Below are 23,993 nucleotides of genomic sequence, written 5' to 3' on the forward strand. Positions count from 1 at the left end.
ACCTCTGACTCTTACATGGAAAGCTGCAGCATTGCTGCAATATACAAGGGAAAGTACCAAACTGCTCATATTTATCTTGAATATATTAGGCTAACAGCTCCATTTCAGATGTATAGCATGTCTTTCCTGCTGCTGAACTTTTATAGATTTCTGGACAGAACTAGGTCATATGGAATACTGAGCATATGGTTACCAATATGTTTTAGAAAATTGTCATTTCTTCTTATGAAATTTCTTCCATAAATATTGGCATAACAAATGGGTTCTATGCTGGATTTCACGCTGGTTAGAGACCTGGCAACCCTAACTGTATATATGAGCTGAAGAGCTTTCTCATGGTAGGTTTTCTCAAAAAGAAATATTTGCTTCAAAAACAAATCCATCCCTATGTAAAGAAAGTAAAAAAAATCTTTTGTGATCACAAAACTGTCTTTTACAATTGCAGAGTGCTGTTTCTGCAATGAGGAAAGGTGAGGGACAACTTTGCATTAAACAGTATTTACCAACTTGTATGTAGGGTTGCTGGCAGAAATTTACCAGATAGGGTAAGTTGTAATTAAGGTAAATTTGCAATTACCTGTCCTCTCTGAACTGCTCTGCTACCCTAAGGGCTCTTACACACGGCCGTTCCGACCTGCGCTCCCCTGCGTTCCGTTTTTTGGCGTTCAGCCGCAGGGGAGCGCAGGAATAGAGTCATTATTTGAAATGGGGCTGTACTCACTTAGGCGCGTGTAGGCGCCGAACGCAGGAAAAATGCAGCATGTTGCGTCTGAACCTGCGTTCGGCGCCTACACGCGCCTGAGTGAGTACAGCCCCATTTCAAATAATGACTTGCGTCTATTCCTGCGCTCCCCTGCGGCTGAACGCCAAAAAACGGAACGCAGGGGAGCGCAGGTCGGAACGGCCGTGTGTAAGAGCCCTTACGCAGCCTTTTAAGCTGTACAACCCCACTACCAATATATATTTCTCTCGGATCCACCCTTGAATTGCCCAGCCGACCCTGCTCATTCTATGCTCTGTGATGCCCCCTTTACCCTAGGCCAGTAATGTGTCTCCAGAAAGACGGCAAACTCTGACATTAAGAGGAAAATTTCTATTTTTCAATCAGTTTTGTCTCTTTCAGTGTACCAGTAACAACTGCACCATTCTTGTCGCATGTCAGAGCGCCTGAGGTAAGCACAGAGACAACAACAAATTTGCTAGCCTGCAAATATATGGAAAGCTAAGAGCAATATTTAAAGTTCCTGTAACACCAGTAATGAATTTTATAAGAATTGAAATTACATTTTTCTGTGTGTGCAATGATAAAGCTGTGTTTTCTATAAACACAACTATAGATTAGGGAAAAACATTGCATATAACAGATAAACTGTGTAGAATGCAATGCCCTTACCATGCTATTTGGAACTCTTCAAATAGTAATTTATTTTCTTGCTGCCGCTCACAACTGCCTTTTGAATAGCAAGTGACAAGCAATGTTCTATGGTATACAGTATATCATGTACAATAACATTTGTTGCATTCCATTTTTTTTTTTTAGAGAGGAGAAATTATATTATTCTTAAATTTTAGTTCTTAAATGAATAAACAGACAGTGCTTAAGGCTTTAGGAAGTCCATTGGTACTAGGTAACACAATCAAAAAAGTCAATACTCGTCTTCAGTCTCATTTGGGAAAATGGATGGGTTGTTGCTTCACAAGTCAATATCCCCTCATTAAAGGGTTTATTTTGCCAAAAATATAACTAATTAGATTCTTCACTAATTAAATCCCATGGGAAAGCCAAAGTGCTACAACATAGCCCCAAACTTTGATCCTGACTTGTAGATAAAGAATATTGTGTCAACAGAATGGAGAGAAGCCACAAGTCACACTTAGATATACATTTAGGTTGACAAAAGCCCATTGAGTTCAACCCTTTCAAATAAACTCCAGTGCACATACATACACAGACCTATACTGATCTATCAATTTACTCACTTATACTAAATGAAGATTTTAAGATTCCAAAAGTCTTGGATATTAATAAGTCATCAAGCCACTCATTAATAGAATCTTCCATCACAACATCCACTGACAGGATATTCCAAAGTATCGTTGCCCTCACCATGAAGAACCATTTTTGATATTTAAAATGAAAATTTAAACTCCTTTGATTCTAAACGGGGTAGCCTATTGTTTTGTTCTTTTCTATGGAAAAAATACCCCCCACCACACACACGCTATCTGTCTATGATATCCTCTAATGTACTTATAAAGAGTAATCATATCCACTCACTGCCTTTACTCCAAAGACAACAACCCCAACCTTGACAGTCTTTCCCCATGGTTTTTAAAATTGTAGCCTCACAGGGTGATTTTTGCTGCGGGGGTCAGTGATTCTGGGAATGCTGGAAAGAAGGCAAATAATTAAAAAAACTATTAAAAAATAAATAATGAAGACCAAATGAAAATGTTGCTTAGAACTGGGTATTACATAACATACTAAAACAGGATACTGTCTTGAGAAATTTCTTTTTTTTACAAAGCGCATCAGTTAATAGTGCTGCTCCAGCAGAATTCTGCACTGAAATCCATTTCTCAAAAGAGCAAACAGTCTAACAGCTGCCCCAGTCATGTAATTTATGCTCTGATAAACTTCAGTCACTCTTTACTGCTGTACTGCAAGTTAGAGTGATATCACCCCTCCCCCCCCAGCAGCCTAACAGAACATTGGGAAGGTAACCAGATAGCATCTCCCTAACAGAAGCTAACAGCTGCCTGGAAGATCTAGGAACAGCACTCAATAGTAGAATCCAGGTCCCACTGCAACACATTCAGTTACATTAAGTACGCGAAATAACAGCCTGCTAGAAAACAGTTCCATCCTAAAGTGCTGGCTCTTTCTGAAAGCACATGACCAAGCAAAATTACCTGAGATGGCTGCCTACACACCAATATTACAACAAAAAAATACATTTGCTGGTTCAGTAATTAAATTTTATATGGTTGAGTGAATTATTTGCAGTGTAAACTGTGTAACTTAAGGTGGCCATACACAGGCCGATAAAAGCTGCCGACAGACTGAGTCAGCAGCTTATTGGCCCATGTGTGGAGCCCATATTCCATATATTATGATCCGTATATTAGACCCTAGGGCCCACGATTGGCTCAGCCCGTTATCGCCCACCTCAAGGTGGACATATCGGGGAGAAATCTGCTCGTTTGGCCACCATTAGAAATAAAAACTACATTATAAAAATCATGACAGAATCCCTTTTACTTAAATATGAAACACCCCTTTAGGATTGGAACCCAAAACTACAATGTACACTCAAGGAGAGGCCTTAACAGCAATTACCACCAAAATTATGCTTTCATAACCCAAGTTCCTGCCCTTTTATAAGCAAGACAACACTCGATTTTCTTTAGTAGCTACTGACCAATACTGTCTAAAGTTAAAAAAGGTTATCCACAAAAAACCCAAATCGTTCTCAGTTAAGGAGAACCCAACACATTACCATTTAGTAATGTACAAAGTGTACGTTTAGTTTAAGCAAATTATCAGCTTAAAATTTTTGCGTTTTTCTCTCGTCTTTTAAACCACTTTTTCTTCCTCTGATATGAAGGGCCCCACCCCAATGCTGTATTGGAAACTTTTTGTACCTAATAAAAGTCTTGAATACCTTCAATGCACTTACTTTTCTTACAATCCTCAATGCTAACCTTTCTATCAAACCATAATGATTTTGCTTTGATTTGAATTTCCTTGTTTACAACGAGAATATACTTACAGGTACATTTGTTAAGAAGCATTTTAAAGACAAACTATGTTCCTTTTGTACTTATATTAGGAAGTCTTTTATATGCCTTTATGCTGTCAAAGTTTGCAGATCTAACGATTTGGGGGGAATGTAATCAAAGTCGCAAAGAGAAAAACAATTCGCACCAATAAGAATAAAAATCCACATCTCACAATGTAATATTGTTCCTTAAACTGTTATTGCATTGCAAATTTTAATTGCGCAATGCGAATTTTAATTGCGCACTTTTAAGAAGTGCTTGAAGGTGTCGTAATCTTTTGGAGCAAACATAACGACTTTTTCAGTAAGACGTTTTAATACATTTACTGCGCAAACTATAAAATTCGCAAACGGTCTTCCACTGTCGGAAGTGGTCACTAAACAGTTTCCGGTTTTGCAAAAGCTATATTAAATTCGTGCAAAGCAACCATTTCTAGTGCAAAGGCATAACTTTCCGCACTGCGAATAGTTTTTCCGTTACCGACTTTTATTACATTCCCCCATTTGTGTCTTAGTTATTCCCTTATACAGTTGTCTCTGCAAAATAATATCAAAGAGACAATTTTCTGTTGCCCGCGTCACCCACGCAAATGCTAGAGATGAATTTTGTATATTGATAATCACCAGCTCCAAAGAAGCATCTTTCCTACAATGTTCCTGAACTATCTGAAATGAAAAGTTACGCAGTAAGCAGTATATACTGTACAATAGCTACAGATGAGCAGTGCTAAATGATTCAGGCCAAAAAAATACATCAATAAGAATCATGTTAAACCTTCCACGGGATTCCCACATTGCACCTCTAGTTTTCCAAAGTAGATGGCCAAAATTTGTGTACAGATGCTCCAAGGAGAATCTGCCCTGCTAGAATTTTCAACATTAATTTTGCTGTTATCTAAAACTGAGTAGTTATTTTACAGATTGGTCTCACTGAAATTACACTTCCACAATCATCTGGTGCATATATGAACCTGGGTAGGTAAGCTGGTCCTATTTTATTATGGGACGTTCCCTGTTTACAGAATTTCTGTCAAAACTATTTACTGTGTGTGACCTGGTCTCTCATGTGGTTTTCGATCTTTCTATTCTGCTTTTAATCATGCTCCTTAGTGCACAGTGCAAACTGAAATTTCTTAAAGACGGAGTGATGTTCAAATCATAGGTAATGAAATGAAATGATGTCACAAAAGCAAAGCATAATTATATAACCCTGAGAGGAGGCTAAAGATGGGATGCACTTTAATCCAGGGACAGTCAGACAAAACTACAGGATTCAACTGGTGCCATCCTTAAACATGTTTGGCGACACATTCTGGTACTGCATGAATATAAGAGGCTAGTGTAATGTGTTTATAGGGCAGAAGACATCACCAGGCAGAACACAACACTATGGCAGTGGCTGATATCTTATAACACTAAAGACAATTAACTGTTTGTTTATGTGTACAATGATGATTAAAACCAGAAAAACCAAGACACTTAATCAGAAAGCCTTTTCTCCCCAGTGGGTTTACCTCTTGTGTTCAGTACTTCTGGTAACAATTGATTACCTATAGAAATATTAATTTTGACATTTTCCCTTCTTCCAGCACTGTCTGCCTTCTCTCTGTTATTGAAATTAACACTTACATTTGTTATTTAATGCAATAGCACAAATTGTATGGTATTTACAAATGTACTCACCAGAAAGATTATAATTGGAAAACCAATGATATTTTTTCTTTCATAGAGATAGTTTTTATCATGTTACATAACATGTGAGTCTGCTTGATACTGACAATACAGGTCCAACCAAATGGTGGCTTTAGGTGATTCTCAATTGACCCAAATAGGTCTACAGAGAAACTCGTGTGTGCAATTAACCTAAAAAATTCTTATCAGGGTATAGGTATATATATATATATATATATATATATATATATATATATATATACATGCAAGCACACAACCTTATAAAAGAATAGCTGTATGAGATACTCACCCACTGAGCACTACTATAAAGTCCATGACATTCCAGCCATTCCGGAGATAAGAACCTTTGTGAAAAACCAGCCCCAGAGCGACAATTTTAATCCCAGCTTCAAAGCAAAATATTCCAATGAAGTAGGGCTCAGTCTTTTCCTGCAAACAAAAGAAGGCAACATGAAAATTAGGCAGACAAATAATAGTAAAAGCAGACAATATTTCCATTAGACTGTGTAATATGAAGATTCCCCACTTGGACTGACCTTTCATTAAGTTATCAGTAAATAAATATCATAAAGATAAAATAAGTCCATTAATTACATTTATTTTTCACTTTTTTTCTCCTTTAGGTATAGACTGAATATTGTAAACTTTTTCTGAAAATCATGCTAAAATGCCTTAGCTTAGAAATTAAACTTTTTATTGACTGCCAGCCTTGTGTGTACTTCCCCAAGTGACATTAGCTGTGTGCAAGGGATCTGCAATGGTCTTGTCATGGAAGGGTCAATATAGCTCTGTGCTGCACTGTGCATAAGACTAGAGTGGTTACTCATTAAAGGGATCCTGTCATCGGAAAACATGTTTTTTTCAAAACGCATTGAAATCTGACATGGGGCTAGACATTTTGTCAATTTCCCAGCTGCCCCTGGTCATGTGACTTGTGCCTGCACTTTAGGAGAGAAATGCTTTCTGGCAGGCTGCTGTTTTTCCTTCTCAGTGTAACTGAATGAGTCTCAGTGAGACATGGGTTTTTACTATTGAGTGTTGTTCTTATATCTACCAGGCAGCTGTTATATTGTGTTAGGGAGCTGCTATCTGGTTACCTTCCCATTGTTCTTTTGTTTGGCTGCTGGGGGGGAAAAAGGGAGGGGGGTGATATTACTCTGACTTGCAGTACAGCAGTAAAGAGTGATTGAAGTTTATCAAAGCACAAGAAACATGACTTGGGGCAGCTGAGAAATTGACAAAATGTCTAGCCCCATGTCAGATTTCAAAATTGAATATAAAAAAATCTGTTTGATCTTTTGAGAAATGGATTTTAGTGCAGAATTCTGCTGGAGCAGCACTATTAACTGATTCATTTTGAAAAAAAATGTTTTTTTCCCATGACAGTATCCCTTTAAGGATATCATTCCCATGTACTGTAGTCATTTGCCCAGTACACAAGATCTCTTTTTCTATTTTTAAACTAACAGTGCTCACTGGGCATTTAATGCAACACAGCCCAGTCCTATTGCACAACCACGTGGGCCAAACTCCAAATGAAAGATGGACGTCTCCCGAGGAGCAATGTAGATGAGTATCTCTAATGCGGTAACAACCACTAAATGCTATACTCTGCACATTTCAACACGGGGTCTCTCTGTCGATTGCTAACACAACGAGTTAAGCTGGGTGCAATAAGATGACCTTACAATGAGCAATGGCACTACCAAAAAACAGGGATTAATGAGGCTTCTAAGAGGTTACAATAATCTTCTTCAATCCCTTTATAGTTCAAATTCTGCACAACTGGCAATAATATAACCTTTTAGTGAATGCGGATCACTTTCAGCAATTTTGGGATATCCTCACTTTCCTAAACCCGGGGACAATTCAGCTTATATAACTTCCTCCAAGACTTTTTAACGCGAATTCATTGATATGCTGTAAATTTTCGAATTTTGCTTAGGACAAATTTTGTAAAATGCATCAGATCGCTCTTATTGGATTAGTCAAAAAAAACAGACAATGATTTAAATTTACTGACAGAGTAGCAATTAGCGTTATCTTGGGAGCAAATTCTAAAAGATAAATAAGGACTAGAGGCTCAGGGGAAAGAGAGGTGGTTTTGGCCAGTGGCACTCAGACATTATACCTTCTGCTATGCGTCATATACAGGGTGATTATCATATATTTTGTTAGAGAGCTGAGAAGATCACATGCTTTACCTATGTAATAAATATCAATACAGGTATAGGACCTGTTATCCATAATGCTCGGGACCTGGGGTTTTCCGAATAATTTTCTGTCTCTTTCTGTAATTTGGATCTTCTAGAAAATAATGTAAAACCTCAAATAAACCCAAATAAGCTGGTTTTGCTTCCAATAAGAATTAATTGTATCTTAGTGTGGATCAAGTACAAGGTACTGTTTTATTATTTCAGAGAAAAAGGAAATCATTTTAAAAACTCTGGAGTCTATGGGAGATGGCCTTTCTGTAATTTGGAGCTTCCTGCACAACAGGTTTCAGGACAAATGATTCCATAAATGTACACATTTTATTCCTCTTTCTTATTGACACAATAGAAGAACAGTGTGGTAGAAATAGTAACTTACCAATCTGCGAGACATTGGAGTCTTGTCATCCCCTGGAAGATGCTGCTCCAAAGCCAGGACAATGCAGTTTGCAATAATTGTGGCAAGGATCATGTACTCAAAAGGAGTGAGACAATAATTAAGGAAAATACACTGAAATTGATATAACAAAAACATGACAGGTTCACATTGAAGTATAAATGACTAGTTACCACTGTGTGAATATGTATTACCTATGTTAATAAGATTACTATTTGACAACAGTTATAGAAATCTTCCTGGTTGGATAGGCAACCTTTGCCACCTTGGCAACAATTCCGCTAGTGGGAAGAAACTGAGAATAGTAACTACACAACAGACAAAACACAAATATCCATACACATATCACAAATGCTTTTTAATGTCATATAAAGCGTCAGCATAAAACATTTAATGCCCTGGCTAATAAAAAATAAAAGATCCCACAAAAGTGAACCAGAGGGACACATTTTGCCACTCTTAAAAGTGTTTATGAAACGGATAGCATCTCTAAATGAAAATTGATTCAAAGAAATATAAAACTGGTCATAAATGGAAATGATGCGTGCTCCAGGTGCCCATGCCCCAGACCACCAACAAGGTTTCAAGAAAAGGGTAATTGAGAAGGCACTCATGTAAAAACACAAATGTATGGAGGGCACACCAATCAAGTCAAAGTTTAAAGGGTTAAGGAGGTGAAATAGTGAGTCCACAACTACTCCCATAAAGTGGTCACAAATACAATTTTGTTAATATCATGGACCTGCACACTCCTAGGAGTGTGCATGTTCAAGATTTTAACAAAAAGGCACTCATGTAAACCCATGTAGACAGGTGTAGTAAAATGCATTTAATTTCCACATTAATGGAGTACCTACAGCCTTAGGCTTTTCATGCTTTTTTTGCTTAATCATATAACCTACTGATTTGTGAATACACAAACTTTGCTATTACTATGGCTATACACATGGGATTAAATGAATTCCTACTCAACTACCCTTGCCTTTAGCTATCACAAACAAACAAACAAACAAACAAGAATAATATAAAGCTACACCAAGGCTGTAGTCAATAAATGTACAAAAATACTCTTTATTAATAGCTTATAAAAAAAATCAATATATAATGTGCAAATGCCATGCGCAACTGGCTAAATTACTGAGCATAGAGCAGTGATCCCCAACCAGTAGCTCGTGAGCAACATGTTGCTCTCCAACCCCTTGGATGTTGCTCTCAGGGTCCTCAAAGTACGTGATTATTTTTGAATTCCAAGCTTGAAAGCAAGTTTTAATTGCATAAAAACGAAGTATAGTGCCAAGTAGAGCTTCTTGTAGGCTGCCACTCCACATCGGGGCTACCAAATAGCCCATCACATCCATTATTTGGCACCCCAAGGGACTTTTTCATGCTTGTGTTGCTCCCCAACTCTTTTTATATTTGAATGTGGCTCACGGTTTAAAAAGGTTGGGGACCCCTGGCATAGAGGGTTAGGCATGAGCTCTGGATTACATACAGTATCCAGATTCCAAAAAGTTTACTACACTTGTCCCTTAGGAAGCTCCCTCCCTATTACAGGGTGATAATGGCATAGGTCTAGTTAATTAATTTTTGTGCATCTTGGGGGGGGGGGTCATGTGATTTATTTTTTTGATCTCTTTAGTTATCACCCCTTGCTGATGGTCTGGAGCATGTGCACCTGGCCCCTACATTATATTTAATGAGAACTTCCATTTATGACCAGCAATAATTCTCCTTGAATTCACTTTTTATTCCAGTGGCTGTGCTAACAAATTGTACAATTTTTAGTAAATTCTTATAGTGCCTTTTAGATGTTGACCAGAGAGCAGTCTTGAAAACAATTATAATATAATATGAGAGATTCAGTATAAAATAAGATTTCTGTACATTGACCCAACTGCTCTACAGTAGAAAAACCTTCAACATATTATATTTATTTATTCTAAAGCTCTGTGAAAAAAGTTCTCGCTTTTAAAAAGACAAAAACAAACATAATTACTAAGGTTTACCAATTCCCTCCATTCATCTATGTTTAGAACCCTGTTAGCTTTAGCTGAATAGACCCAAATGACTGGAATGAACAAAACATTACATAATAGATTTCCACTTCTTTGCATCTCTGAACCTGAAACTTTTACAGATTTTGTGTTTCCAGTGAATGTACCTTTGTCTTACTTGATTCATTTTACTACACGTATCCCTAACCAATCATCTGCTGTTCTAAGGATGTATAGTAAATTATAGGTATAAAAATCTTCCTATGGTTTTATTTTAGCTAAACAGTACTAAATACTCCAGTGTGATGAAGAGAATCCCTGATGTGCCCCGGCAGGCAGCTTTCTTCCACTGTGATTGAAACTGACAAATTGTCACTATCAGCTAAACACAAAGTTAACATAAATCGGGCAGTTGTATGTCAATAAAGGAAAACACCATTCAGAGATTGGAGCAGAACAGAAACAGCCTTCTGCATACATTAATAATGCCAGGGAAAAGAAAAGGCACCAGATTTGTTTTTGACTCCAGTCCAGATAACTGAAATTATAAGAAAAACATATTAAAGTATCAAGTTGTGGGAAGCAGATATCCACTCCAGTATTCTCAACACTGTCCAGATGGTGATCACTGATGACTGTTAGGAGTAGAATACAGTACAGTACAGGTATGGGATCTGTTATCCAGGGGTTTTCTGGATAATAGATTTTTTCTGTAATTTGGATCTTCATACCTTAAGTCTACTAAAAGATCAATATGCTGGTTTTGCCTCCAATAGGTATTAATTATATCTTAGTTTGGATCAAGTACAAGGTACTGTTTTATTATTACAGAGTAAAAGGAAATCATTTTTTACATTTTTTTTATTTGGTTAAAATGGAGTCAAGTAATTATTTTGTTTTGTATGTATGTTTTTTCAAAATTATTTTGTTACAGATGGGAACGCTACCAGTACATTCTCCTCTGCATTTTGGGAAAGCTGCATGTTTGTGTATGGTAAAATGTATTTCGGGGTACAATAAACTCCCACTTTACCCCTGCATTTGTTTCTTCTACTAACAGGAATGCCCACATCTGCCAACAGATCTTGCCATAGTTTCCCTGTTCTTGCATGCCAACACATTTGCTCAAATTTAAACTTCAAATTTTTAAACAATAAAATGCTCTCAGTTCAGCTTTATTGACAAAATAAACTACTGTGTACCACAAGAAATGTGGAGCAATTATACCTAATATGCTCACCCCTCAAACTGCACCAATATAATCCACCACAGTATCCTCTAAGCAGCAGACAGAGGTTGCCAAGAGGCTGGCTTATGACTTTGTACATGTAATTGCCCCTGATTACCCCAAGATCATACATTACACAAAGCTCTTTCCAATGGGTTTCACTTAAAGGAATTGTTCAGTGTAAAAATAAAAACTGGGTAAATAGATAGGCTGTGCAAAATAAAAAATTAGTGATTTGATGTATAACATGTCAGTCACAACACTACTTCCTGCTTTTCAGCTCTCTTGGTTTACACTGACTGGTTACCCTGGTTACCAGGCAGTAACCAATCAGAGACTTGAGGGGGGGCTACATGGGTCATATCTGTTGTTTTTGAATCTCAGTTGAATGCTGAGGATCAATTACAAATTCCCTGAACAGAAATGTACCATGTGGCCCCCCTTCAAGTCGCTGACTAACTCAGAGTTATAGAGCTGAAAAGCAGGAAGTTGGATTCTGGCTGTTCACTCCAGCCTTTATATATCACATTTTTGGCTAACTAACTATATTAGAAACATTTTTTATTTTGCACAGCCTATTTATTTACACAATTTTTATTTTCACACTGAACTATTCCTTTAACTTAATTATGGAGGGAACACCATCTAATACACACTGCCACACCCAACACCCTGGGGAGTGTTTCTTGACATGGCAGTTCTTTTATTGGTTAGGACTTGTCCTCACACATGGTACACATTTATTTTCTTCATGATGACAAATGCCATACAGGGTATTAATGACAGGTTACTCACTCTGGAACCCCAGGTGCAATATACAGTACCTCCAAGTGTGCTTGCAGTGATTCTTCTCTACCTTAGACTTACCACTTGACATACAACACTGGTTAATCAATCCTGAGATACAAAAGCTTCTTCTGTCCTCAATATAGCATCTGACTGCTCTACAAGATAGGCCAAGTCATTTCTCTCTCCTAGGGTAAGCTAAACATAGGATATAATATATATGCATGCCTGGAATTTCTCTTACTCCAGGTTCCTGTTTTCATTGTTTCCACTATGGGCACCATTCACCATTTGCTAGGAGCAGAGGGCAAGTGGCTTAAAGGAATTGTTCAGTATAAAAATAAAAACTGGGTAAAATGGATAGGCTGTGTAAAATAAAGAAATGTTTCTAATATAGTTAGTTAGGCAAAAATGTAATGTATAAAGTGACTGGATGTCTATCAGAACAGAACACAACTTCCTGCTTTTCAGCTCCCTTGGTTTCCACTGATTGGTTACCCTAGTGACCAAACAGTAACCAATCAGTGACTTGGGGGGGGGCACATGGGCCATAAGGGCTCTTACTGACGAGCGGTTGAAGCTGCGCTCCCCTGCGTTCTGTTTTTCTGTGTTCAGCTGCAGGGGAGTGCAGGAATAGACATATGTAGCTTTTTTCAATGGGGCTGTACTCACACAGGCACGTGTAGGCGCCAACGCAGGTTGAGATGCAACATGCTGCATTTTTCCTGCGTTCGTCGCCTACATGCCCCTGTGTGAGTACAGCCCAATTGAAAAAACTAAATGCGTCTATTCCTGCACTCCCCTGCAGCTGAACGCAGAAAAACGGAACACAGGGGAGCGCAGCTTCAATCGCTCGTCAGTAAGAGCCCTAACTGTTGCTTTTGAATCTGAGCTGAATGCTAAGGATCAACTGCAAACTCACTGAAAAATTATGTCCCATCGGATGGATTAAAAAGTAAGACAGCAATGGAAGCGTAGCTAGCTTGTCATAGAGACACCATATCATAATACGAGTTTGATCTGTGTGACCCTTACCTCAGTCCAAAAATTTGTATTTGTTAAGTGAGAAATATTGCACCTTTATAAATAGGAGAATGGGAGGTTTTAAATATGTGCAAAGGAAGCTCTGCATTATTTTGCACTTGAGAAATGACTTTTCTGGCACCTTTTTAGGTGCTAAATCAGCATCACATGCTTATAAATAGGCCCCGTAATGTACATTTAGTAAACGCTTGAAAATCTGGCACAATCTTTAGAAATTGTAGATGATATTTGAATGAAAAAATACCCTATCCTCTTTTTTTTAGTTGTTATTTGTCTTTTAATTGGGTAAGTATTCAAACCAGAGGAGGAAAATAAAATGTTATAGATTCTGACCCTACAAGACACTGTGGTGAGCATTGGGTATGTAACCTAGTACCTTACCAAGACCACAGTAATTTGATCATAAATAAATACTGAACAGGTTTAAGTACTTATAAAGCTAATAATGGACTGTTTGAAGTAAACCTTGGATGCGGAAAACCTAATTGATAAATTGAATAGATATAATATTGAAAGGCTTCAGCATCCATATGCTAATCTAGGCTTCTCTTGGTACAGCAAGTAGAAAAGCATTTTGTCTTTGCTGGAAATACTGACTCACCAGGTGGTGTCAGGCTCTGACATTTCCATTTCTAATTAGTATCTGCGCAGATGCACTTTATAATTAAGGAGCGAGATGTGATATGCTGTAGCACTGAAATATGTACCACATAGAGAAACATGAGGTTATGACCTGATTCTGAGGGGAAAACTTGCAGTAGTTCATCAGCATGATTCTATATAACTGGTTAGAAGGAGATTAGCGGATACAAATGCAGTTAGAATATAACATATAAAGCAGTGGATGCAAGTGCATCAAACTGGGAATGCAATACATGGTGTTTAAGCTGAAGCTGTGTATTATATTTTGCCCATGGGTTTGTGCGTGTTAAAAAATGTTTCAGATGCAGGTTTAAAGCTGTCACTTTCTGTGACAGTCTTTCCTTTGCACTTACACATGCAACACACACTAACTCGATTTCTGGTGCCTTGAGTTTTGCCACTCTGGAATTTATGCAATCTACACTAACTGCAAACCTTGCATACCAATGTGTATTTTAATTATAAAGTAAAGATGCATTGTGGGTAAGAATTGTTGCAATTTGCATCTATATTTGCACTTGCCCTTGTGAGCGAATGTTCGCTGTAGCTGTACAGTTACTGGTAACAACATTCCCACTTAGAAACTATGCACAGTTGATGTGTTATGCACCAATGCAAAATACAATTTTGGATGCAATCACCATATTTTTTTACACACAGTGCAGAGTTTTCCCTAATTTCCAGCATTATTGCAGCCACCAGGTGGAGTTGTGTCTGACATAGCTGCAGCTGATACATCAAAACTGACAGTACCGCTAGCACTCAATTAGCATGAAATTTTAGGTTAAAACTTATTAGGGACTATGGCTGAATGACTTGAAATGGTTTATTTGTATGTAACCTTGTTATGCATTAAGGGGTGCCCTAAACAAAGGTTACACCTGCAAGTTAAGTTTGCCGACCACTACTCCAAATATGCAATAAAATCAACTCAAAAACACAGAGATTTCCCGGGGTAATCAAACTGAGAAGCCAAAAAGAAGGATAGCACTCCAGTCGAACAAAGAGCAGGTTTATTGCATACTCCTGCAAGGTTCTTACGCCTTATGACTATGACTAAGGGATTGAATCCCGAAACGTGTAAGGTGCGAGATCCTTGCAGGAGTTTGCAATAAACCTGCTCTTTGTTTGACCGGAGTGCCGTCCTTCTTTTTGGCTTTTGATATGGATTTGAGCAGTGGGGACGCTGCGGACTGAGCATCCAACAAGGAGTAAAAGGAACAGCTTATGGGAAAGCGAGCTTAGAGCTGTCCTTTTGGTTTGATTGAGTAATCAGACTGAGAACCCAGCAAGGCAAGACAAAAATTCTACCTACTTCACCACCAAACTGCCTATTGCTGGAGTTAACAACACTGAAGTGAAGCTAAAGCCCAGCCTTCCTGAACAACCAGAATATTAATTATCCACTGCGCCAACAGTCATAACCATACTGTGCCTGCACTTGTACAACATTAAACATTGCTAAGCATATTTGCTAGCACTATTCCTTTTATTCCAGCATAAATGACACCTGTAGCAAAGTGACTTGCCTAAGGTTCCAAGGCTGCAGGAATTAAAACAGAGATATAATTCAGGCCTCCCAATGTTTATTGATACACTCCTCCTCTCACATCTTCTGATAACAGAGCTCCAGAGCTGTGGCAACCAGTGAGAACTCTATGGTTACTGGAATATACACAAATAAGCAGAGGGGTGAAGGAAGGAAGTAGAAGGAAGTCTATAGCAAGGTGAATAGAAGAACAACACAATATTGCCAAAATGACCAAAGCACCGCCTCTTCCTCCCTGCTAATTAGACTTCCTGTTCACAGTTCACCTCATTACAATAAGTACTGAAAATAGAAAGAAGCCAGGTCAATCAACAGGCCCCAGCAAGCAGAATGCACTTAAAGATGGTTATTGGACCTCATACGGAATGTTTGCTTATACTCAGTGCTGGATGAATTATTTCCCCTCACAGAAGTCTGTGAAAGAATATTCCCTTGGGGAAGAGAGATGTTTCTACCCATATAAATTGATTCTCTGCATTCAGCTAGCAATGTGACATGGCTAGAAGCTGTAAAGCAATTTATTTGGCCAGAGCAAAAAATAAATAACGGGAATATCATTAAACAGACTGGCCTGGAAAATATAAAGTACGGCAGTCAGTAGGGGCTCTAAAGAAAAGAATCTGTTTGGGGTTCTCAAAAACTCCAGGAACATATTTGCCCATGGACCATAATCCATAGCGACTCTATTTCTGTCGGACTTGTTTAATGCATGTATAGGCATAGTACTCATATTGATGCTATTCAAGGATGTTTACTATTGTCGATCTAGTATTTATATGACCTGCTATGTAACCATTGCCTAAAATGGCATTTATTTAAGTGGTTGATAACCTTCCAAACACCTTTTTCAGTTTATTTAGAATCAAATTGTTCACCAGAAATAAAGCCTTTTTTCAATTGCTTTATAATTTTTATTTGAATATTTATTTTAGTTTAATGTTCCTGTCTCTGGTGTTTCGGTCTGGCAGCTCAGTGATCCAGGTGCCACATTAGTTGAAACATTTCTCAGCAGTATCTGTGGAATATCAGCAACTATTGTATCAATTTGAACAGCTGCCTTTAATGAAACTCAGGGATTCTGCTCAGCAGGGCCAAAGATAAGGAGTGTATCAGCTAATGTATCAAGTTAGTACAGTTTGCAATCAATGACCTCCCTCCCAAGAAGGTGAAAATGTATCTTTAAACGTGAAAATGACCAAATTGGGTACAAATAGAAAATATAATGCAATTGAAAAAAAGTATTTTTTTCTGGTGAACTATATGAAAACAACTGAACTGAAAAAAAGTGTTGGAAGGCAAACAACCCTTTTTAAGATTGTCAAGAATGTTACTGTGCAGTGGAGCATTTTTGCTTTCACTGGAACCAGAGGCCGAAGCCCAAAACCTTGGAAAAAGAAAATAGTCCAGAACCATCTTATAGTCTTATATTATAGTCTGCATTACACAATTAGAAATGTACATTGCATAGCACACTGTGCATGCCTAAATGCCATTTATTTACACTCTCCCAACAAGCTGACACTTTTAACAATGCATGATGTAAAATGCATGCATTATGTTGCCCATCTGGGAGCCTTCATTATTCTGCTAAACAGCAGGTACATGTAAGAGAGAAGCTAAACGGCCCTTAGGGCCTTCTCAGGAACAGTCTGTCAATGTTGGTCACATGGTTTACTGAACAACAAGAAGTGGAAAATGGAGTAATTTATTAACCCGTCATGTAGGTGTGGGGACTTCATACACCTATATTGTAGGAAGTTATAGGTGTAAATAGTTTAGGCCCATGGTTTGGGAGTACAGAATCACACTGGGTAGGTGTGCTTAATTCAGGGGAATGACATGTGGAACAATGGAACTTTATTAAAGGTACAACGACATGCTACAATATGACACAACCCATACATTCCTTTGTAGTGAATGGTAACCCTCTATGACAAAACCAATTAGATGATTACTAGTGACCATGTTTGCTCTAACCAAACTTAATAGATTAGTGGGGGATAGAATTATTTGTGTACAAGATATATTTAATATATTTATACTTAAATATAGGTTTGTACCAATATTCAAATTACTTGTAAAATCTCACAATACCTGTAAAGATAATTCATCTTTAACCCTGTGGTTGTTAAAGTGACTAGTGCCAACTATCTGCGATTATCCACCTTTTCTATAATTTATTTCAATTAAAATTTAAGCCAGGTGAATAGTGGCTTTTGCAATAGTGATTCTCACAAAAGATTATTATTACAATGTGGGTGACAAAAACCTCCACGAAAGTAACTCGGGTAATAAATTGAAGTTTAAAACAACCAAACATTACATCTTACTGATTTATCCTCAATACTGTTAAATTACAAATTATTCAAATGACATTGCTTGTTTAATAGTGATTCATATGATTTATCACGTGAAAAGTCATGGACGAGATTTAATTTGAAAAATACCTTTTCACCTAATTCAGTTCCAGTCTCAAATTGAATCTCGTCCATGACTTTTCACGTGATAAACCATTTTTTCATTGAATTGAATCTGGCCCAATATATACAGTATGCAAACACCAACTTAACTAAAGTGATTTGTGCAATAACTTAAAGTTTAAAATATCATCACACTAATGCCTTGTGAGATTTCAGGTATATCTCAGTATTTAAATTAAACAATACCTAGCCAGACCAACCCTTAAAGGTAAAGATGGAAAATTAAAATAGAGAAGGTGAAGCTGTCTCCTGAGTACTATGGAAGGTAACTAATGAGACCACAGCCCTTGGTGTCCTGCCGTTCTCCCACTAGATAGTTAAAACAAAAATCTACAATCTTTTGGGATGTCTCAACCTCCTGCGGTCAGTTTTCCTTTATTCAGGAATGCAGGATGAAACACAGCCTGTATTTCCCTATGGCTCTGTACACACACTCAGATGGAATACAACATGATGCAGTTGAACCTATGAAAACTGTCCGCAGGGTAATAATGCCCATACATATGAGCCCTTACATACACTACAGGCAATTCAAATTGCATCTCTTAGCATCCGTGTTGTACAAAGCCATCATATGAGTTGTAACAGGACTGGTTCAGTATAAGGCTGTTTAATAAAAGGCAGGATATAGAGCAAAGGTTGCTTCCGAACATTAAGTTTAGCAGTGTTCTAAGGCTTAACTTCATTACTTCAAGGACAAGGACAATATTCCTTGACAGATGCAAAAATGGAGGCCGACACACACACGTACAGTGGTAACAAATGATAGGGCTTGATAAACATAAAACAGAAGCAAGTAGCACAGGCACAGTGAAATGCAGCAAGATGACATTTGCCAGATACTTAACATGCATCCTTAATTCCAAGCCACTTGTTCTTTTTAAAACAAAATGTACTCCTTTTATGGGCATGCTTAGTTTATACAGTATAACCCAATGGCAACCTGCTGTTGTCATACTTCAATTCCCGGCCTAAGGCCTGCGTGTTGTGCTGTGAACCCACAGGCATAGTCATAGCTACAGTGGAAGCTTTGCGAACTCAGTGAATTGCTATTGTGGCTCTTAAATACTCTCTGGAGCTTGTTGACCTGGGCAACTTTGCCCAAGTGCAGTAGCCCTTAGCAACCAAGCATTTAGTTTGATCATTTAACACCGAACAGTCTACTGTAGGAAGAATAAAGAGAGCCAATATCTGATGATGGGTTGCTATGGGTTACTGATCTGGGGCAAATCCTAAGTAAGCTCTCTCTATTGTATTGTAACAGAATTCACATACACAAATGCACACATCTTATTGTATATTTATGTACACACATTACACAGCTGTGTGCATAATTGTGTGACGCACTCATCGTTGTAATGCTATTCTGTTTCCATGCATTTGTTCTTAGAGTACTAATGAGTTAATAGCAGAATATAATGAGGCTTTTGCAGTTCCAAGCTCTTCTATTGGCAATAGAGAATAGGTTTCTAGGAAATTCCCAAAAGATAAGCAAAGCGCTAATTAATTAACCTGACTATTAATATTATCTTTTATATATAGAGGCCACACATTTAACAGCAGTTTACAGACATTATACATCACTCCCTGCCCCCATATATATTTCCATTAAATGGGTTATAAATGATTAGCTGTTGTGGATTCTGTATACTAGAATCAATTTCTAGGTCTTTCTTTGACAGTTGCATTACTATCAAATCCATCATATTCCTGAAGTCATTTTTATTATGTTTGGATGTAGGTGCGTATGTCTGATGTCAGCTCTTCCCAACAGATTCTGCTGTATTCACAGGCTTTATTGCACATATCTTGCTGACAGACATATGGCATGCCATCAAAGCCCACTATCCCACAACTGTGCTTTTATTATATTTTTCAATTATTAAAGAATAAAAGTCTCTAAAACTCTCACCACAAGAGGAGTTTTGGAAACAAAGGCACTGCCCTTTTTGGCACTGGGGGGGGCAGGGGAAGCAACCACTTTATAATATAGCAACAAGCCTTCAGTATAATCTAATAAGGAGCACAGGCTCCAAAAGAGTGATGTGTGTGTAAAATAGATCATATGAAACCATCCATCATGTATAGCAGGCATGTCCAAAGTGCGTCCTGGGGGCCAAATGCGGCCCTTTTTCTAATTTACACTGGCCCTCAGCTTCCATCATGAAATTAATAATAATAAGACCCCCAGCACAGTGCGATCAGGAATTCGATAGCAGTAATATTTGGGCACATTAGTGAAATGATCTGCCACTTGGTCTATACTGCTGCCTGTGTGCTGAAGGTGTTAGCTATAGACACGTACTGGCACGTAGAGACGCGCTGTTTTTTGCATACTTCTTTAGGGCTGAAGGTGTCAATAGACGTACTGACGTGTCAGTACAGTAAACTAAAGAAGTATGGCGTCCAGTACGTGTCTATTGCGAACACCTTCAGCACACAGGCAGCAGTATAGACCAAGTGGCAGATCATTTCACTAATGTGCCCAAATATTACTGCTACGATTACTCGATTCCTGTAATTTAATGTTAATGGTTCAAAGAATGTCAGGCTGAATGGTCGGCCCCCACACATTTTCACCTCACCAAATCTGGCCCTCGTTGCAAAAAGTTTGGGCACCCCTGATGTACAGGACAGCTCTGATGTCCATGCCAAAGGACTTCCACCAATAGCATTTAAAGCAATAGAAATGTATTGGTGCCTCTACTGGTGGCAAGAAATGTAGCACATAAAAAAGCATGGAAGTACTGCTGATAGTGGTAGCTGCAGACATTAGTACCTGTAGTAAACAAATATATGGTATAGCACTTAACATAAGTTAAATTTACATTCGCACAATCACTATTTGCTAAACATTCAAATGGACGCAAAATTCAACACTTAGGGGTTTATTTACTAAAACTTAGACTAATCTAATTTTTTTTATTAAAACAAAGTCAACCTAGCTATCTTCCAACTCATTTATCAATTGAAAAAGTCGGAGCAAAAAAATGTTGCAACAAAAAAAGTGTCAATTACAATTGTGCGACTGATCAGATTATCCAGCGCAGATCACCATGAAACAACTTCAGGAACATCTGCTATTGACTTCTATATGACCTCGACAGGTTTGAGATGGAGTATTTTTGGATTCAGATTTTTAGCAGCTTTGGGGTATAATAAATCTCTAAAAACTGGACCGGATAAATTTGAGGTTTAATAAAGGAGCCCCTTAGCCTGCTCTGATTAATTGCATACAATAGCTTGCATGTATGCAAGGGAACCATTTAATTACCAGTACCCTAGACTTGCCAATAAATAATCCAGTGGTCCCTTAGTGGCTTGTGTCCACTGAAGCCAAGTATGCCAAGTGAATCAAACATTTAAGGGCAGATTTATCAAAGGTCAAGGTGAAGTTTCAAAGTGGAAACTTTGAATTTCGAGCTATTTTTTGTGTACTTCGACTAGGTAATAGTCATACTTCAATTCGAAGTTGAAAAAAACTTCGATATTCAAATTTTTTTTGAAGTACTGTCTCTTTAAAACTTTGACCATGCACCACCTAAAAGCTGCCGAAGTGCTGTTTTATCCTATGGGGGACCTCCTATTGACTAAAAAAACTTCGAAGTATGATCGTACTATTCGAAGTAGGCGAATTTGACCCACTTCGACCGCAAAAAACTTCGACCACCATTCGATTGGTCTTTTTGAATTCGAAGTTTGAAGTTTTTTTAACTTTGACCTTCGACCTTTGATAAATATGCCTCTTAAAGTGATGCATTATGGGTAAACCTGCTGTTTTCAGAATGTTATACTTTGTTTAAAAATGAGCCCTATTTACCAAAAGCATTCATGCCCTTAAATTAACTTTGCAATGTTGATCTTACATGCCTTTTCACCAACTATAACTGAGCTACTGAAAAACTTTGATAATATCCCATTTTATCAGGAGTGCCACCATGATTCTTTAACCCAGGTCATTTCATCAGGTCCAGGCAGGCAACATACCATTATAAAGATATAGTCACATTTGCACCTCATTATATATTTAATTTCCTCTAAACTGATAATCCAAGTGTGATTTTCCATTACCAATGTATGTGTAAATCTTTGGTGGGTATTTACACACATCCTTAGTGATATTTAAATGTATAACTCGGTAGCTGTTACAGCAGTGTTTTTCTATTGCTGGGAGCAGTATAACTATTTAAGTAATACGCTGCCAAAATTACGAGGCAGGTTTTCGCCAGTTTGGTATATCACATTTACAATGGCGAAATTACGACATTTAGCAAATATTCCTGTGAAATTAAACCTGAAATACTGCCATCTTTGTTGGAGTTAGAGAAAGTGAAAACACATACCTCAGTAAATATGCAACATGGTGTGAATGGTGCAAGCCTGTTATCTTATAAATAATATTTGACTAAAGACAACGAAGAATAGATACATAACAAAAATATCGAAATAACTGTAAAGGCAAAACAATATGCCAGGTTCATAAAGTAAACTGTAACTATAACTGGTAAGTATTTTTATTATATAACACAGACACCTTTTGTGTTGCTTTACAGAGATAACACATCATTCACATCAGTCCGTACTAGGGTTGCCACTTTTTAGCCTAGTCCGTATTTATCATTCACATTCACCATATAATTACATAATATAGCATTTTGCTATGGTCTTGTGCCAAATAAAACATGAATATTTACTAATCCTGTTTCTCTTACTGCCAACTGATCCCAGATGCAATATAATAGTGTAATAGCTGTAAACACAAAACAGTGTATTAGGTTCATACATTTTTATATTATCAACAGATCATATATGTATTTATTACCAACTCTGAAATCAGGCAAGTAAGAAAGGGAATTTTGTAGCTTTCTCTAAAATGTGTACACAAGCCATCTCTGAGCAGACAGGATTTGCTTTCTTTAACACTATATTTATGTTATTTCATTTTCAGGAATTGTCACATTTAATTATAACACTCTGAGCCACTGTAAACCTAAAAAGGCTTAAAGCAAGTCCCAGTCAATCTTACATCTTAGCCCAGTTTTCTTGTTTTGACATCCCCCATGGGTTCTACAGTAGCCAAAGGGAAACAGGCCATGGGATGTATTTGTCATCCCTCTCAGTCTCACTAAATGTATAGGGAGGAAATGGGAAGGAAGATATGTGAGAGATCAAAGCTTTAAACCTGGATGAAGATTAATAAAAGAAAACTCATGCACCGTGTAAATGTGAACTGCTGCTGAAAAAAAGACTGAAAGAATAGGGAATTGGAGTTGAAGAACAAAGCAAATCAAAGCTAGAATATTGAGTTACAACAACTCTTTGTAGCAAAACACAGGATCTACAGATATTATATATTTAATATAAAGTAGGAGACTTGGACACTGCAAGTTACTTTACAACACTTACTGCCTAGAGATTTAACAGGCTTTGTGTTGGTTCTGTGTTGCTGCACAGTTGTGCCCTGGTTCTGAAACATATTACTAGCTACAGGTTTCATAATTAGGTGCTTACATTTATCTGTTTCCTCTCCTAAGAGGTGTTTTACCCCCTAGCTCTCTCAATGGAGTTATCGGCAGGTTTCCATAGCAACACAAGCCTCTACTGCAAGGTCTCTGTTACTGCACCTGCCCCTCCGCCCCCTACCATTTTTTTCCTTCTATTTCTTTCATGTTCAATTGTTTGCTGGTGAAAGATGAGGGCTGGAAGCAAGAGGGAAGCCCAAGTTCTCTTAGAAGCACCTTTCACAGTATGGAAACAACAGGCATTCAGCTCTGTGTAAATAATCCCTCACCGCTTCCTAAGAATGGATTCCATGCTGTTTGTTTTTCTAGCGCTGAGAACTTTCCAAAATCTGCAAAGAAAGCTTGACGGGTAATTGAGAAGTGATATGAATGAGTTCTATTAATGTTCATGACACCTGAGGACAGATACCTCTGTGTAACTACACCATCACTCAAAGTGATCCCTGTGCAAGCCAAAAAGTAAGGCCAGTTTGATTAACTCGTTCATACCTTGCTATCATATAAAGCGTGAATGTCGCTTTTAATACATGTGTATGTACTGAATACATATATAGATACACACATATATGCCAACAAAGTTCAACGGCAACTGCACAATCCAAATGCTTATATTTATTGTATACAGCACAAAACAAATCAAACTATATAACGGTAATGTCCAGAA

At 37.7% G+C, this 23,993-nt stretch overlaps 1 protein-coding gene across 5 annotated transcripts in view; it reads right to left on the reverse strand.

Annotated features, from left to right (window-relative positions):
* cacna1e.L (calcium channel, voltage-dependent, R type, alpha 1E subunit L homeolog) overlaps positions 1 to 23,993 on the reverse strand; it is a 393,059-nt gene that overhangs the window by 122,413 nt on the left and 246,653 nt on the right. For all 5 annotated transcript variants that reach the window (XM_041590515.1, XM_041590513.1, XM_041590512.1 and 2 more), the window contains exons 4-5: positions 8,067 to 8,172; positions 5,764 to 5,903 (exon numbers count right to left, since the gene is read on the reverse strand). In XM_041590515.1, the coding sequence (XP_041446449.1) occupies positions 5,764 to 5,903; positions 8,067 to 8,172 (246 nt within the window). The remainder of the gene's footprint in view (positions 1 to 5,763; positions 5,904 to 8,066; positions 8,173 to 23,993) is intronic.

The sequence above is a fragment of the Xenopus laevis genome, chromosome 4L (genome assembly GCF_017654675.1).
Source record: "Xenopus laevis strain J_2021 chromosome 4L, Xenopus_laevis_v10.1, whole genome shotgun sequence".
NCBI classification, from domain to species: domain Eukaryota; kingdom Metazoa; phylum Chordata; class Amphibia; order Anura; family Pipidae; genus Xenopus; species Xenopus laevis.